This window comes from Camelina sativa, chromosome 10 (genome assembly GCF_030686135.1).
Source record: "Camelina sativa cultivar CO46 ecotype springtype chromosome 10, ASM3068613v1".
NCBI lineage: Eukaryota > Viridiplantae > Streptophyta > Magnoliopsida > Brassicales > Brassicaceae > Camelina > Camelina sativa.
In genome coordinates, this window is record NC_141889.1 from 1797100 (window position 1) to 1813278 (window position 16179).

Sequence of the window (16179 nt, forward strand, 5' to 3'; positions counted from 1 at the left end):
AAATTTTAAAACATGTTGAAAAAAATTTGAACTAAGGAGGTCCCAAAATTTCTACTATACGTACGTACGCATCTGTTAGACTCTCATATCGCTTAATATAACAAGATATATAAACGACAAATGCCACTACAGTCATTGTTGAAGTTATAAGTTCGAAATTATAAGTAATACGTTACGTGAAGAGTAAACAAGAGGTATATCTAACATTTGTCAAATTTGAAGTATCGTTATAAATAGGTAAAAAACCGACACTTATTACTCCATCTTTTGAGACACGCTCTAACAAAATCGATATGCCTTTCTTTTTTTGGGGTCAAATTCCGACTTGCTACGTTGTCCATAGATATGAGGAGTGACCTTCTACCATACTGTTTACATTTTCACTTTTATTGTTGAGATCGAGAGGTGATTAAAATGTTATATGTATAATTGGATCTCTCAATTTTTTTTTTCTTTCTAAAGTGATTTTTAATCCTTCTTACACCAATCTTGAAGATCATCTTAATTTGACCTTTCAATTATTGTAAGCGATCTGACACCATCTTGACATTAGCTCTGTTCACTTGGAAAACGAATCTTGTTTCATTATGTAAACGAATGAATTATGTATTGTCAGCATTAAATGACGAGAGAAAGAGATGGTTTATAAAGATATTTAAACTAGCGGTCCTTGGTTTATAATATACTTTCGAAGTTCATTAGTCTGTTAAAAGGAGAAGAAGATTGTTTAGCTATTATCAATGACGACAATAATACATTTTCTCTATGAAATCAACAGATGCATTGCACCTTGTCTCCTCAATTCAAGGGAGAAATAAATTTTGTCTCGAACAAAATATATATAGCTATATAAAAAACGTAAACAAAAGAAAACAAGTTGAATAGAAATAAATAAATAAGAAGTTCGTAGTAAATAAGTAGTGTCTCGACGACAGAATCTTGTCACGGAGAGACAAAAGATCAAGAAAGTGACAAATTTTATAGTTGGCAAGGCTGATTCTTTATGAATATAAACGTCTGATGCTGGGACAAAGAAATACAATTTGTGGGCTAGTTACTTGTTTATTTACGATTGTAATGTTTCTTTACTTGAATGGACCACCACGAGTGGTGGCAAAAGAAAGAGAGAATTTCTCTTCAAGAGCACTTTAGCATAGAACGGATCAAAGAAAACAAATGGAAACCTGTTGGATAAGTAAAATACAAAAACTTAGCAAAAAAAAAAGTAAAATACAAAAAGACGGGACCTTTCACGCAAGGTTGTATCATAATTTTCATCCAAAAAAAGTTGTATGGTAAATTTAAAGTGATAAATCAGTGGTCGTAATAGTATTATTGGTTTAATAAATTTATTAAATCACGCAAGGAAAAATAAAGTCTTCCAAACTAATTAGTTTTTTTTTTCTCTGTTCCAACTGACAATTAAACATTTTTTAGTTTTGACTCTTTTTTTTTTTTGGTGCAAAAAATTTAGTCTTGACTTATTTATATAAAAAAGGAGTCAGCTAAGACGGCTGTGACGTTTCATAGAAAATAATTACAATACAAAAGCTCTCGTCCTTCGCCGGCGTCGACGACGAACGTTAAAAAGACAAAGACGTCGACGACTAAACCAAACAAACAAAATACAGGACTCGTACTTTAAATTAGTGTCTAACTGTATAACGACTTTTATTTGTTTTGCGTCTGCGATTCAACCATGTGAAAAAGTTTACTTCTCTATATTGTGATATATGTATCTGATTTGATTACCTTAGAGAGTGTCTCGAAAAACAGGGTAATAAGTGTCGATCTCGAGTCTTTCTAGAATCTGCTGAGTTTTCCATAGATATGAAGAGTGACCTTCCACCATATCGGTTACATCCACCTGTTATGTTACACGTTGAGAATCAAGAGACGATTATTCATATTGATTGCAACTTTACAATTATTGAAAGTGATCTTATATCTTTTTTTTGGCAACACCATTACTAAATTTATACTCCAACAACTAATCATATGTTTCATTAATGGACCAAGAGAAAGAGACGGCTTACATTTTCGATCCCAGGGATACAAATTGGTTGGATTCCGGCTAATCCTTGGGAGAATAAACTGTGGAAGATCAAAGGTTAGGATTCGTAGAACAAGTTGATTTGTTAGGTGAAATTGACAAAATTTGAAATAATGGAAGTTATGTAACATATGTACCTAGCGCGAAATGCAATACCAAGGGTCCAGTCGTTTGTGGCATAAACATTGATGAATCTTCCAGCTACCATCTAAGAAACAGGACCAGAGAAATAAATTAGAAAACTCAATTAAGATTTGATTCCATCGATGTGACATATGATTTGGTCCGTTACTGACATCGCTCAAAGAGAGTTAATTACCTTCCTTACGTCTCGCCAGTTCTCATTATTGATTGAAATGGGTGCTCCAAGAAGGACAACTCTTTCCACAAGATCAGCTGCCAAGACATGTTAAGAGTTTAGAAAAAAAGAAGAAGCGGATTCAATCTATTCAAGATATCTTCTATGTAGCACATGAGAAACTACCGTTTTGTTCTGTCTCGGCCAGTGTTTGGAGGCATTTGAAGATGACACGAGCACCAAGAGAAAAACCCACGAGAGTGATGGGTCTGAATTCACAAAAATTGAGGAAATATAAGCAACACAAGACATAAATCCTTATGTATAGAAATTATATTCAGTTGCTTGCAGCAGTCATAAACTCTTTACCTATTTCCTTGCAAACCTTTTTGTAGCGCTTCAGCTAGAACTCTTCCTGCTTTGTCCGATCTACAGGATTACATGGAGGTTTCAAAATATTTTGGTCTTTACTTGGAGATGCGATGAGTAAATACTGCATCATTTTCATTCATCAATTGACTGCTTAGTTAGGGGAGATGTGTTACCTATCAATAGCAATACTCCATTTGCTATCTATGAAATCCGCAGCTACCAATATTGTCGCTGGCCACGCCAATGCCATTAAAAGAGAGGCCAACACAGTGTGCATCGCTCCTTGTTTCATCAATTCCATGGCAAGTCCTGGGAAATCATAACAAAATCACAATTTTTATTAGAAAATTGACATTTTTACATCTGCAGGGTTATTTTAGTAAGGATATAAACCAATTACTTGAAGTAAGCCAATCCTGAATTGCAGTGCTCACTAAGATAAGGTTCTTGGACTCCCATTGCAGCGTGTACCTGAAATAGTAAAAGATCAGACTGTAAGAAGCAACTATAATTCTATTCTTGAGAATCAGCCACAAACGTGGACGAGAAAAGCTAATGCAAGGAGTAGCTCCACATGTTAAATCCTATTTCCTTTTTACGATACCAAATTTCTCACATGACATACCTCTCCATATTGCTAGTTAACCCTTCCCATGGTTTCACAAAATCTTCTTCTTCAAAAACAACGCCAGCAATCAAGACTTCCACTGCTAACCGCTGTTACATTGATTGCCACAAACATTTACAGATCAGTGAAACATTTGGCCCTCAAAAACTGGAAAACTCAGAGCATGGAGATTTCCAAATGAAGAGGGAGAGCAGACACGACCAATATTTTATCCAAAACACAAAAGTATGTCCCAATGATCTAGCAGCAGAGGGAACTAGGAACTCACTCCTTGATTATGATTTTCGCCAATAGCTTTAAATTCGAACTCATCAAGGTCCCCAATTCTCCTTGCCATCTTAGTCCCTGTGAGACCAGCTCCAGCAGCTAGGTACGAAAACATTTTAAAAAAACAAGCATAAGTAACATCCTAGACGCTCCTTGGCAAAAACTTAATACATTAGTGGGGATGAAAGAGAAGCCAAAATACGTAGTGCCTTATTGTAAGCGTACTGATATATCCATATAGTGCAAAAATGAACCATCTACTCTTACTCACCTCCAAATGATGCTGCAACCGCAACGGAGCCAGCAACAGTTCCGGCGGCACTAGCCGCAGCAGCAAACCCACCAGCTCCTATCACCGGTATAATTGTGCCCAGTGTTGGTGCCAATGCACCAAACCCTGCAGCAATAGCTGGAGCAGCCAATCCTGTTGAGCAGAACCATGTAAATTTAAGATAGGTAACCAATTCAAAATGAGCTCTAATTTAGAAGGTTAATGTTGAATTCACCGTACCGCCAGTGATGGCCATCAAAGTTCCCCCTGTGATAGCAGCCGCACCAATGATGCCTCCACGTTTCCACTTAGCCCATGAACTCGTAGGAGATAGAGCATCTTCACCCTTCATTTCAGCAGACTTCTGAATGGCCATGGCAGAGCATGCGACCATTGTCTCAATTGCTTCCTAGAAGATCACTAAATGTTAATATATATAAACAATGAAAGAAAATACAAAATCATCATTCAATCAACAACCGCCATTAGCAGATGAAAAGTACTGGAATTTAAAGCAGTGCTAATTTCACATCCTAACTGAGAAAAAGATAGCTAATTCGTAGCAAAGAATGATTCACAAGTATTAAATTTCACAAGGAGCTTGTCTCGGACGAAATAACTATACGAACCACTTTAATCCACTCAATGTTAAACCAGGTCGCAAGTAAACGGAGAGCAACGCGATGACGAGCATCATAGCCTTTCCTACGCCGAGAACATTTCTTATCCTCAAGATGTTTATCTGACAAGCAAGCAGAAAGGAGTTCATAAAGAACATTAATCTTCCTCTGATGGCTAAGCAATGTTACTTCCTCAACAGAGTTCTCATCTTCAAGAACTTCAGGCTTGTGGCTTCCATCTATAATAACTACACCCGCTTCAAGACTCTCTGTTTCAACACTGTCAGCCGCCTCCTTCTTATCCTTCTCTTTATCCAAATCCACATCTTTTGATTTGACCTCAGGAACCTTATATTTCTCACGGCATTCGTTTTCGTACTCCTGATGCTTCTCCTTCTTAGCATCTATCGATAGAGAGCTTTGAATGTTGTACACCATAGCATCAGCAGCTTTAGCTAAGGCCATCTCTTGCTCCACCATCTCGACAGAAGCATCACTTGCTTCTTCTGAGAGTAACCTCGTGAACTACAAGAAATCAAAAATAGAAGTTAATGAACAATTAACTCAACAAAGAATATAGGATCCATAACAACAAATCTCAAACTCCACAATAGACATACCGCTCCGATGTGGTGCTTAGCCGGAGAAGAGCAAGCTGTTTGCTCGAGACCAAGCCAAGCCGGTGAATCAATCTCAAGACATCTGTGGATAGATACAAACACAGTTCAAACTAAATCATATGATTCCAGAAGATGATGATTTCAACGTGACTAGACAACCAAAACATAGAAAGAATACTTCAAAATCGATGAGAAACGATAAGAGATTTTGGGAAATCACCTGAAAACGGGTCGAAGAAGGCAAGAGGTCTCGTGTACCCAAAGGCTTGGGTCATCGGAGACGGAATCTCCACTACTGCAATTGCTTCTTCGCTCTTCTTCCCCTCCGTCGTCGTCTTCTGCCGATGGGATCCCCAACGGCTGAGTCTGGTTAATTTGCGCTTGGTTGAGCGCGATCGCGAACAATGCGCCGGCCGCATATCTCTGCGTCGGAGTCAAATTCGACGTAGATTCCATCATAACGAAACAAAACGTTTGATTTTTACCGATCAGCAAAAATAAACCCACGAAAGCGAAGAATTCGTCGGAAGTCAGATCACCGTCAAATTTTGAAATCTCAAGAGAGATGAGTCCGGGACTATATGAGTCATCCGTTTTCCTTTTCCTTCTGGTCCAGTATTGAGAAGACATCTGTCTTCACTCTGATGACTCATTAACCTAACGACGTCGTTCATAGTCAAAAGACCAAAAATTAAAAAAAATTCTCCGTTGCCGGGACTCGAACCCGGGTCTCTCGGGTGAGAGCCGAGTATCCTGACCAGCTAGACTACAACGGATTTGTGTTCACTGACGAGATATGATTTATCTAATTTTAAATTTACCAAAGAAGACTAACCCACAATACATGCAAAGAGCATGCGACTCGACGGCTATCGACCCATGCGTGTAACTACTGTAAAAGTTTCGTAGATAAAAGTTCGAAACATAATACATCAGACTCTGATGATCAGAGGTTACAGTTACAAAGATACAAGTTTGGAACATACATCTGATGTTTTATTTATCTGCAGAACCGGAGTTTGTGTGACTTTACATGGAACTCCTAATCCCTCCACGACACTCTGAGAGCCACAAGTCGATGTGTTCTATAATACGTTGCCTCACTTTGTTCACTGCATCGGGTGAACTGCAGTTCTTGGAATCACCTGAAATTGGAATCATATTTTTTAACTAGTTGTTTCAATACTTGCCTTTGATTTCAGGTATCGGAAACAGAAAAAGGCCGGTGATATCAATATTACCTTCAATGATCATTGGAGATTGAGGGCATCCTCGAAGATCACTTCCATGGCCACAGTTATGACAAGTGATGATGTAAGAAGGCACTGTAGTGTGTGGTCATGCATTAACTTATTAGTGTCCCAGAGAAAGTATCTGCCTGAGTACTACGTTATGAACTGAGACAGACTATGTCTGAGTTTTTGTTCTGCCATTTTTATCAAACAAAAAGGAGACTTACGGTCAGGAGATGAGGTCTGTTTGGATGCATGACGCCATGGATCCTGCGACCCATTTGTGAAGACTATCTTGGTCGCTGCAAAATTGAGAATAAGATGCGAAGAAACTGTTGGCATGTGTACAAGTGTAAGAGGAGCTCGAAAAGTTTTCCGACATTACATACCAGCAATTCTATCACTTCCATAGTACAAGTTTGTTGCATCTACTTCAGGGTAAACACCTTTCCCAAAGAGACTTTTGCACAGATCCAAATGATACCTATGAAAGTAGTACAAACATAAGCAGGGCGATGATAAATAGAAACGGTAAAGAACACATTAAGCATATAAGCTTGGAACTGTGTGTACTCTGTATTGATTTGATTCGACCGGATGCTATCGTTAGCAGGTGCCACCTGGAAAAATGCCACTTCAGTGCAAACTTGGAACCACCAAAGCCTATCCGCACTCTCTGACGTGATTGCAGTGTCTAGCAGATGTTTGCGGCTATATGTTTTAGAGCTTAGCCCGAAAACTCCAACGCAAAACTCTCTAACGTATTTAGCATATGCTTCCTGTATTAAGACACCAAATTTAATGTATACGCACATAAAAATCTTTAATTTGCAAAAACAAGTTCTTCTGTTCTTGTAGGATATATGACCAGTGTTCATATATATATATGTATATATATACACCGAGCATAAGCAAAGAGGGATCATAAAAACAAAGAACATACCAGTAAATCATCACCGTTCTTCTGAGCTTCCACAAGTGGTACACATAGTTTATCCGGGTTTCCGTATTGGATCTGCCAAAATCTTGACTATAAACATCTTAAACTAGAAAGGAAACTAAAATCACATAACTATGAAATGCTTACAGCAATAACTTGTGCATCCGCTATCAAGTATAAGAAATCAGCATCAACATCAAGCTGCAGATTTCAGAAACTTAAACATATTAGAGACAGACTTGTTACGTCCATAATTGTTTGGAGTTTAAAGAGCAGAAAGAGAAACAGCAAAAGCTAGACCTCGGTGGCATTGAAGAGAGCTTTCACAGCCTTTTTGTTTACTTTAAGCCCTAGTTCCACTAGTTTGTTAGTCTCTTGTAGGACAGCTTTACATTCCGGTCCAACCGACTCACCTATCTGCACGATAAGGGACAAAAATCTTGATACTATAAGCAACTGAACTCTGTATAAACGCACCCAACATGTCATTCACTCAAGTTTAATACCTGTTGATCATATTCAGCGTATTCGTAGACAGCACGAACAACTGCAGAACTAGCAAGGCTTCCACAGGTCAAATGAGGGAACTTAAGCCGGAACCAAGCACTAAGAGCTCCAGAATAAGACGCTCCAAAGAAGAACCACGGATTCTCAACACTCCCACTTATATTGAACTTGACATTCAAAGAGTCCTGCATCCACAAACAAAATCCCAAAAACATGTTCATTGAATCGTAGAAGCAACCACTTCTAGTCTAGAGCATAAAAACCAAAAGACAACTTGCCTGGTAATATTGGCGGAAAGAAGCTAAATCGTTAAGGGCCTGTTTAGAAGAAAGATACTTGAGATTCTCAGTGGCTAATGAGTTAAAAGGCGAGCTCTTCCCGTAGTAACGATGCTCAAGCGAAACAATACCAGCTTCAAACTTCTTTGCTAACACCTGAATTACATGTTTTAATGATGTAAAGCAATGCAAATTTTCAGAAATAATCAGTATGCAATGAGAAAGATTGATCAATCAGAAATCTTACAGTTATATAGTCATTGGGGATTCCGCTACAAGGACCTTCGCCGCAGATCATCAGAAAGATAGGTCCGTCAGGAACCCGTAAATGGTCGAGATATTCATAGTATCGCTGTCTGAATTGGCGATGATCCTAGAGATAAAATTAGAAACAATTCGAATTAGGTAACTAGGATTTTGCAGCGGAATCTCAAATCAAAATACAGAATCCAAGAACTTTCCCCTTTGAATCGATTTCCCAATTTCAATAACGTAAGAAGAACATAAATTGAAATCGAAATCGGGAAAGATTAATTACAGAAGGAGAGTAGTGATCTAGGGTTTGATTGAACCAGAGCTCATCCCTCGTCAAATACTTGCTCCCTTCGGTCAAACCATGAGAAATCCTACGAGGTTGCAGTAATCCATCAGACAAATTCGAATACGACAAGAGCACCGTGAATATAGTGAGTACAATAAAGCGAAGCTCCGACGACATATTTCGCCGTAAAGTTCTATCTCCGGTATGTTACGTGAAATTCTATCTCGGGTGAGAGCCGACTCCAACGGATTTATTGTACAGTATCAAAATTTTTTTTTGTTTAGCATCTCCTTTTACTAAATTAAGATTTACTTAATTTTACATTAGTTTACCACACTATATATATCATGATGCTAATTGTTGATACCGGCAAGACCCAGCCAGATTATGTCCAAAGAAGACTAATTTGACACAATATGCTAAAATCATGCGTTTTGACGGCTATGGTCCATGCGTGTAACTATTGTATACGTTTCGAAGATAAAACGTTCGAAACATAATACATCCAGAGGTTACAATTACAAAGATACAAGTTTGGAACATACATCTGAAGTTTTATTTATCTGCAGAAACGCGGTTCGTGTGACTATCTACATGGAACTTCTAATTCCTCCACGACACTCGGAGAGCCACAAGTCAATGTGTTCTATTATATGTTGCCTCACTTTGTTTACTGCATCTGGTGAACTGCAATTCTTGGAATCACCTGAAAATGAGGGAAAAAAGAAAGAAGTTGGGACATTATATTTTTTTTTAACAGTTGTTTCAATACTTGTCTTTCTGAAGTTGGGACATCAGAAAGAGAGAAGAAGCTCTATCTACCTTCGATGACCATTGGAGATTGAGGGCATCCACGAAGGTCACTTCCATGGCCACAGTTTTGACAAGTCAGTATGTAAGAAGGCACTGTGTTAGTCAAGCATTAACTTTGTTAGTGTCACAGAGAAAGTATTTGTCTGAGTGCTTTACGACATAGACTAAGCCTGAGTTAATGTTGTGCGGTACTGAACAAACTAAATGAAGACTTACGGTCAGGAGATGATGTCTGTTTGGATGCATGACGCCATGGATCCTGTGACCCATTTGTGAAGATAATCTTGGTCCCTGCAAAAATGAAAATAAGAGAAACTGTTGGAATGTGCAAAAGTGTTAAAAAAGGATCGAGAAGTTTTTCTTTGTTACATACCAGCAATTCTATCACTTCCATAGTACAGGTTTGTTGCATCGACCTCAGGATAAACACCTTTCCCAAACAGACTCTTGCATAGATCCAAATGATACCTATGAAATTAACAGATACATAATCGGGAAAATAAACGATAAATAAAAAGTTATGCATATAAAACTTGGGACTGTGTTTACTCTGTATTGATTTGATGAGACCGGATGCTATCGTTAGCAGGTGCCACCTGGAAATATGCCACTTCAGTGCAAACTTGGAACCACCAAAGCCTATCTGCACTCTCCGAGGTGATTGCAGTGTCTAGCAGATGTTTCCGGCTATATGTTTTAGGGCTTAGCCCGAAAACACCCACGCAAAACTCTCTAACATATTTAGCATATGCTTCCTGCATTAATACCCAATACAATGTATCAGCAAATACAAATTTAGTTTGCAGAACGAGTTCTTCTGTTCTTCTAGCATAAGATCGCTGATCATATAAATACACCAAGCATAAGTAACGAAAGATCCAAAAGAGAAATAACTTACCACTAAATCACCACCATTCTTGTTAGCTTCCACAAGTGGTACACATAGTTTATCTGGGTTTCCGTATTGGATCTGCCAAAAACTTAAAGATAAACATCTAAAACTAGAAAGAAAAAAATCAGAGAAATATGAAATGAACACACTTACCGCCATAACTTGTGCATCCGCTATCAAGTATAAGAAATCAGCATCAACATCAAGCTGCAAATGTCAAAAAATTAAATCAGATTGGTGACAAATTTCTTACTTCCATAATTGTTTGGATTTGAAAAAAGAAAAGAAAAGAGAAACAAGAAAGCTAAACCTCAGAGGCGTTGAAGAGAGCTTTCACAGCCTTGTTGTTTACTTTAAGCCCTAGTTCCACGAGTTTATTAGTCTCCTGTAGAGCAGCTTTACATTCCGGTCCAGCCGACTCACCTATCTGCTCAATAAGGCACAAAAAACTCGATTCTATCAGCAACAAAATTCTCATATGAAAAGACACAACATGTCTTCACTTAAAGTTCAATATTGTAACTTATACCTGTTGATCAAATTCAGGGAATTCGTAGACAGCACGAACAACTGCAGAACTAGCAAGGCTTCCACAGGTCAAATGAGGAAACTTAAGCCGGAACCAAGCACTTAAAGCTCCAGGATAAGACGTTCCAAAGAAGAACCACGGATTCTCAACACTTCTACTTCTATTGAACTTAACATTCAAAGAGTCCTGCATCCAACCAAGAAAATGCTCATTGAATAGCAGACGCAACCACTTCTAGTCTAGAGCATAAAAACCACAAGAAAACAACTTGCCTGGTAATATTGGCGGAAAGAAGCTAAATCGTCAAGGGCCTGTTTAGATGAAAGATACTTGAGATTCTCAGTAGCCAATGAGTTAAAAGGTGAGCTCTTCCCGTAGTAACGATGCTCAAGCGAAACGATACCCGCTTCAAACTTCTTTGCTAACACCTGAATTACATGTTTATAATGTAAAGCAACGCAAACTTCAGAAATAATCAAATATGCTATGAGAAACGATGAATCAATCAAATCAAAAATCTTACAGTTATATAATCATTGGGGATTCCGTTACAAGGACCTTCACCGCAGATAATCAGAAAGATAGGTCCGTCAGGAACCCGTAAAAAGTCAAGATACTCATAGTATCGCTGTCTGAATTCCCGATGATCCTAGAGATAAAATTAGAAACAATTCGAATTAGGTAACTAGGATTTTGCAGCGAAATCTCAAATCAAAATACAGAATCTAAGAAGTTTCCCTCCTTTGAATCGATTCTCATAAATTGAAAATCGAAATAAGGAAAGATTGATTACAGAAGGAGAGTAGTGGTCTAGGGTTTGATTGAACCAGAGCTCATCCCTCGTCAAGTACTTGTTCCCTTCGGATAAACCATGAGAAATCCTACGAGGTTGCAGTAATCCATCAGACAAATTCGAATAAGACAAGAGCACCGTGAAGATAGTGAGTAAACCAAATCTAAGCATCGCCGACGACATATTTTTTCCGCCGTGAAAATTATATCTCCGGTATGTTAAAAAAAAACAAATATGGACCCCAAAAAAAAACAAAATAATGATTTTTTTTTCTGTTTAAAAAATAATAATAATTGCAAGGACAATATAATGATTAGAATAATGTATCTCCAATTTGTAACAAATTTTTTTTTTTTTTTAGTAATATACTAATATATGTATTGTTTCAACTTTACTCACTTTTGCTCATTCTCTCTCTCTCTCTCTCTCTCTCTCTCTCTTTGAAACTCACACTCATGGCGACACTTCTCTCACCTTCTTCAACCTAATATTATTGTTTCACAGTCTTCAAGCAGATCTATACTATGGCCATGGGTATATCTCTGTTCTTCATTCTCCTCGTGATTTACTCGCCGTTACTTTTACACGCCGATGAGTCTCAAACCGAGATTGAAGCTCTCACGGCGTTTAAACTCAACCTCCATGACCCACTCGGTGCGTTAACTTCATGGGATCCTTCAACTCCAACTGCTCCATGTGACTGGCGTGGCGTTGGCTGTACTAACCACCGTGTTACAGAGATCCGTCTTCCTCGTCTCCAGCTCTCCGGACGAATCTCCGATCGTATCTCCGGTCTACGCATGCTACGGAAGCTCAGTCTCCGGTCAAACTCTTTGAACGGTACTATCCCTACCACACTCGCTTACTGCACGCGCCTGCTCGCTGTCTTTCTCCAGTACAACTCACTCTCCGGGAAACTACCTCCGGCGATGAGGAATCTCACTTCGCTTGAGGTCTTCAACGTTGCTGGTAACCGTCTCTCCGGTGAGATCTCCGTTGGTTTGCCGACGAGTGTCAAGTTCTTGGACATTTCGTCGAACACCTTCTCTGGTCAGATACCGAGTGGGCTTGCTAACTTGACTCAGCTCCAGCTTCTTAATCTCTCGTATAATCAGTTTACCGGCGAGATTCCGGCGAGTTTAGGTAACCTCCAGAGTCTTCAGTACTTATGGCTCGATTTCAATCTCTTGCAAGGGACATTACCGTCAGCTATCTCGAACTGTTCCTCCTTAGTTCACTTGAGTGCGTCGGAGAACGAAATCGGCGGCGTGATTCCCGCCGCGTACGGTGCTCTTCCGAAACTCGAGGTTCTCTCGCTCTCGACCAACAATTTTTCCGGTACTGTTCCGTTTTCTCTCTTCTGCAACTCTTCGCTTAGGATTGTTCAGTTAGGGTTCAATGCTTTTTCCGATATTGTACGGCCTGAGACGATGGCCAACTGTCGTACCGGTTTACAGGTCTTGGATCTCGGGGAAAATCGAATCTCCGGTCTTTTCCCGTTGTGGTTAACAAAGATTTTGTCGTTAACGAATCTTGATGTTTCTGGAAACTTGTTTTCCGGTGAGATTCCGCCGGACATTGGTAACTTGAAGAGGTTGGAAGAATTGAAGTTGGCTAATAACTCTCTTACTGGTGAGGTTCCTGTTGAGATTAAGCAATGTGGTTCGTTAGGTGTTCTTGATTTCGAAGGGAACAGATTAAAAGGTCAGATTCCTGAGTTTTTAGGTTACATGAAGGCTTTAAAGGTTTTGTCTTTAGGCAGAAACAGCTTCTCAGGTTATGTTCCTTCGTCTTTGGTGAATCTGCAGCAGCTTGATAGGCTTAACTTAGGTGAAAACAACTTGAATGGGAGTTTCCCTGTGGAGTTAATGGCCTTGACGAATCTGTCTGAGCTGGATTTGAGTGGAAACAAGTTTTCTGGGGAAGTTCCTGTGAGTATCAGTAACTTGAGTAACCTCAGTTTTCTGAATTTGAGTGGGAATGGATTCTCTGGTGAGATACCAGCTAGTGTTGGTAATCTGTTTAAGCTAACAGCTCTTGATTTGAGCAAACAGAATATGTCTGGTGAGGTTCCGGTTGAGCTCTCTGGTTTGCCCAACTTGCAAGTGATTGCATTGCAGGGAAACAACTTCTCTGGTGTTGTACCTGAAGGTTTTAGTAGCTTGGTGAGTTTAAGGTATGTGAACCTTAGCTCCAACTCCTTCTCTGGTCAGATTCCGCAGACTTTCGGGTTTCTTCGGTTGTTGGTTTCTCTGTCACTGTCAGATAATCACATCTCTGGGTCTATTCCACCTGAAATTGGAAACTGCTCTGCTCTTGAAGTTCTTGAGTTAAGGTCTAACCGGCTAATGGGTCATATACCAGCTGATCTCTCTCGTCTTCCACGTTTGAAGGTGCTTGACATGGGTCGGAACAACTTGTCAGGGGAAATCCCACCAGAAATCTCTGAGAGCTTGTCTGTCAACTCGTTGTCACTTGACCACAATCATCTTTCAGGAGTCATACCTGGATCTTTGTCTAGGTTATCAAACTTGACAAAGCTAGATCTTTCTGTTAATAACTTAACCGGGGAGATTCCGGCTAGCCTCACCCTTATCTCCAGTAACTTGGTATACTTCAACGTCTCAAGCAACAACCTTAAAGGAGAGATTCCAGCTTCGTTAGGCTCAAGAATCAACAACCCATCAGAATTTTCAGGTAACACAGAGCTCTGCGGGAAGCCATTAAACAGAAAATGCGAAAGCAGCACAGCGGAAGAGAAGAAGAAGAGAAGGAAAATGATTATTATGATAGTTATGGCTGCAATAGGTGCATTCCTTTTATCACTCTTCTGCTGCTTCTACATTTACACTCTCTTGAAATGGAGAAAGAAGCTGAAACAACAGTCTACAACGGGGGAGAAGAAACGAAGTCCTGGTAGAACAAGCGCTGGAAGTAGAGTCCGTAGCAGCACGAGCAGATCAAGCACAGAAAATGGAGAACCAAAGCTAGTGATGTTCAACAACAAGATCACTCTGGCTGAAACAATCGAAGCAACACGACAGTTCGATGAAGAAAATGTTCTTAGCAGAACCAGATACGGATTGCTATTCAAAGCCAATTACAATGACGGAATGGTTCTCTCTATCCGCCGCTTACCCAATGGCTCACTCTTAAACGAGAACTTGTTCAAGAAAGAAGCTGAATTCCTCGGTAAAGTCAAGCACCGAAACATCACGGTTCTTAGAGGTTACTACGCAGGTCCACCAGATTTAAGGCTTTTGGTGTATGACTACATGCCCAACGGAAACTTATCTACTCTGCTCCAAGAAGCTTCCCACCAAGATGGCCATGTCCTAAACTGGCCAATGCGCCACCTCATAGCTCTCGGGATCGCTCGTGGACTTGGTTTCCTTCACCAATCCAGCATGGTAAGTCTTTTATGGTTTAAATCACATTCTACAAGTATACATCATCAGCTTCAGTTTTGTTTTAACATTTCTTATCTCAAATAGGTTCATGGTGATATCAAGCCACAGAATGTACTCTTCGACGCTGATTTCGAAGCACATTTATCTGATTTCGGGCTTGACCGTCTCACGGTACGATCCCCATCAAGATCAGCCGTCACATCAGCCACCACCGGGACGCTAGGATATGTTTCTCCAGAAGCCTCATCATCAGGAGAAATCACAAGAGAATCCGACATCTACAGCTTTGGCATTGTCCTACTCGAAATCCTAACGGGGAAAAGACCAGTAATGTTCACACAAGACGAGGATATAGTGAAATGGGTGAAGAAACAGCTTCAGAGAGGCCAAGTCACGGAGCTACTAGAACCAGGACTACTAGAACTCGATCCAGAATCATCAGAATGGGAAGAGTTCTTATTAGGAATAAAAGTGGGACTTCTTTGTACTGCAACGGATCCTCTAGACAGACCAACAATGTCCGATGTTGTTTTCATGCTTGAAGGCTGCCGTGTTGGTCCCGACGTTCCTTCCTCCGCCGATCCAACTTCTCAGCCTTCACCGGCCTAACCGTTTTTTTTTTCTTCTTTGTATTTTTGATTTAAATTTTTAGTGAGAAAAAAAAAACAAGAAGTAATATTAAAAAAATTCAGCATTAATTTACTTGGTCTTTGGGAGCTTCTTTAATGTCTTTTGTTGTGACCAAGAACTCGAATTAAATGGTTGTTGTTTCAAAGTCGACTCGAGTGGTTCACTAGAGATTATTGTTTTTTATTTAGTCAAACGTAATTTACGCACCCGGATTTTATGCATGTGGGGGGACACGCTGAAGTTTATGATTTTTCGCGCCGAAGTGTAATTTGATAGTACTATCTGCTAATCATAATTAAAAAAAAAAAAAAACATCATTCAACTAATAATTAATTTAGATTACAAAATCACTAATGCGCGACTGATTTTTTTAAATTTTTGTTTGTTTAAATTAAAGGCAACAAACAACAACACTCGTTTTGGGTGGGAGGAAGTAAAGAAAAGAAAAATTTGGGAAGGAGACGACAAGGGAGCAAGATGATTAT

At 39.4% G+C, this 16179-nt stretch overlaps 4 protein-coding genes and 1 non-coding gene across 5 annotated transcripts; 1 reads left to right on the forward strand and 4 right to left on the reverse strand.

Annotated features, from left to right (window-relative positions):
• Nucleotides 1-861: 861 nt before the first annotated feature.
• On the reverse strand, nucleotides 862-5789 carry LOC104716505 (transmembrane and coiled-coil domain-containing protein STS1). Its single transcript, XM_010433888.3, has 15 exons — nucleotides 5350-5789; nucleotides 5130-5211; nucleotides 4519-5034; nucleotides 4130-4298; nucleotides 3890-4042; nucleotides 3620-3717; nucleotides 3349-3440; nucleotides 3124-3194; nucleotides 2897-3032; nucleotides 2721-2780; nucleotides 2538-2620; nucleotides 2373-2449; nucleotides 2191-2261; nucleotides 2037-2094; nucleotides 862-1867 (listed from the first exon to the last, which is right to left on the reverse strand). The coding sequence occupies exons 1-15, from the start codon at nucleotides 5757-5759 to the stop codon at nucleotides 1754-1756; spliced, it is 2190 nt and encodes a 729-aa protein (XP_010432190.3). The 5' UTR covers nucleotides 5760-5789; the 3' UTR covers nucleotides 862-1753.
• Nucleotides 5790-5832: 43 nt separating this feature from the next.
• On the reverse strand, nucleotides 5833-5905 carry TRNAE-CUC (transfer RNA glutamic acid (anticodon CUC)). Its single transcript has one exon. It is a non-coding gene; the product is annotated as a tRNA-Glu (tRNA).
• Nucleotides 5906-6019: 114 nt separating this feature from the next.
• Nucleotides 6020-9016, reverse strand: LOC104716506 (putative serine protease EDA2). Its single transcript, XM_010433889.3, has 12 exons — nucleotides 8625-9016; nucleotides 8334-8459; nucleotides 8087-8242; nucleotides 7808-7993; nucleotides 7602-7718; nucleotides 7449-7502; nucleotides 7305-7376; nucleotides 6935-7140; nucleotides 6751-6845; nucleotides 6589-6663; nucleotides 6371-6454; nucleotides 6020-6274 (listed from the first exon to the last, which is right to left on the reverse strand). The coding sequence occupies exons 1-12, from the start codon at nucleotides 8802-8804 to the stop codon at nucleotides 6159-6161; spliced, it is 1467 nt and encodes a 488-aa protein (XP_010432191.1). The 5' UTR covers nucleotides 8805-9016; the 3' UTR covers nucleotides 6020-6158.
• A 62-nt stretch (nucleotides 9017-9078) lies between these two features.
• Nucleotides 9079-12111, reverse strand: LOC104716507 (putative serine protease EDA2). Its single transcript, XM_010433890.3, has 12 exons — nucleotides 11655-12111; nucleotides 11385-11510; nucleotides 11134-11289; nucleotides 10862-11047; nucleotides 10643-10759; nucleotides 10486-10539; nucleotides 10339-10410; nucleotides 9990-10195; nucleotides 9814-9908; nucleotides 9657-9731; nucleotides 9450-9533; nucleotides 9079-9333 (listed from the first exon to the last, which is right to left on the reverse strand). The coding sequence occupies exons 1-12, from the start codon at nucleotides 11835-11837 to the stop codon at nucleotides 9218-9220; spliced, it is 1470 nt and encodes a 489-aa protein (XP_010432192.1). The 5' UTR covers nucleotides 11838-12111; the 3' UTR covers nucleotides 9079-9217.
• On the forward strand, nucleotides 11978-15784 carry LOC104716508 (putative LRR receptor-like serine/threonine-protein kinase At4g36180). The gene is made up of 2 exons (XM_087469883.1): nucleotides 11978-15064; nucleotides 15149-15784. The coding sequence occupies exons 1-2, from the start codon at nucleotides 12179-12181 to the stop codon at nucleotides 15671-15673; spliced, it is 3411 nt and encodes a 1136-aa protein (XP_087326009.1). The 5' UTR covers nucleotides 11978-12178; the 3' UTR covers nucleotides 15674-15784.
• Nucleotides 15785-16179: the final 395 nt, after the last annotated feature.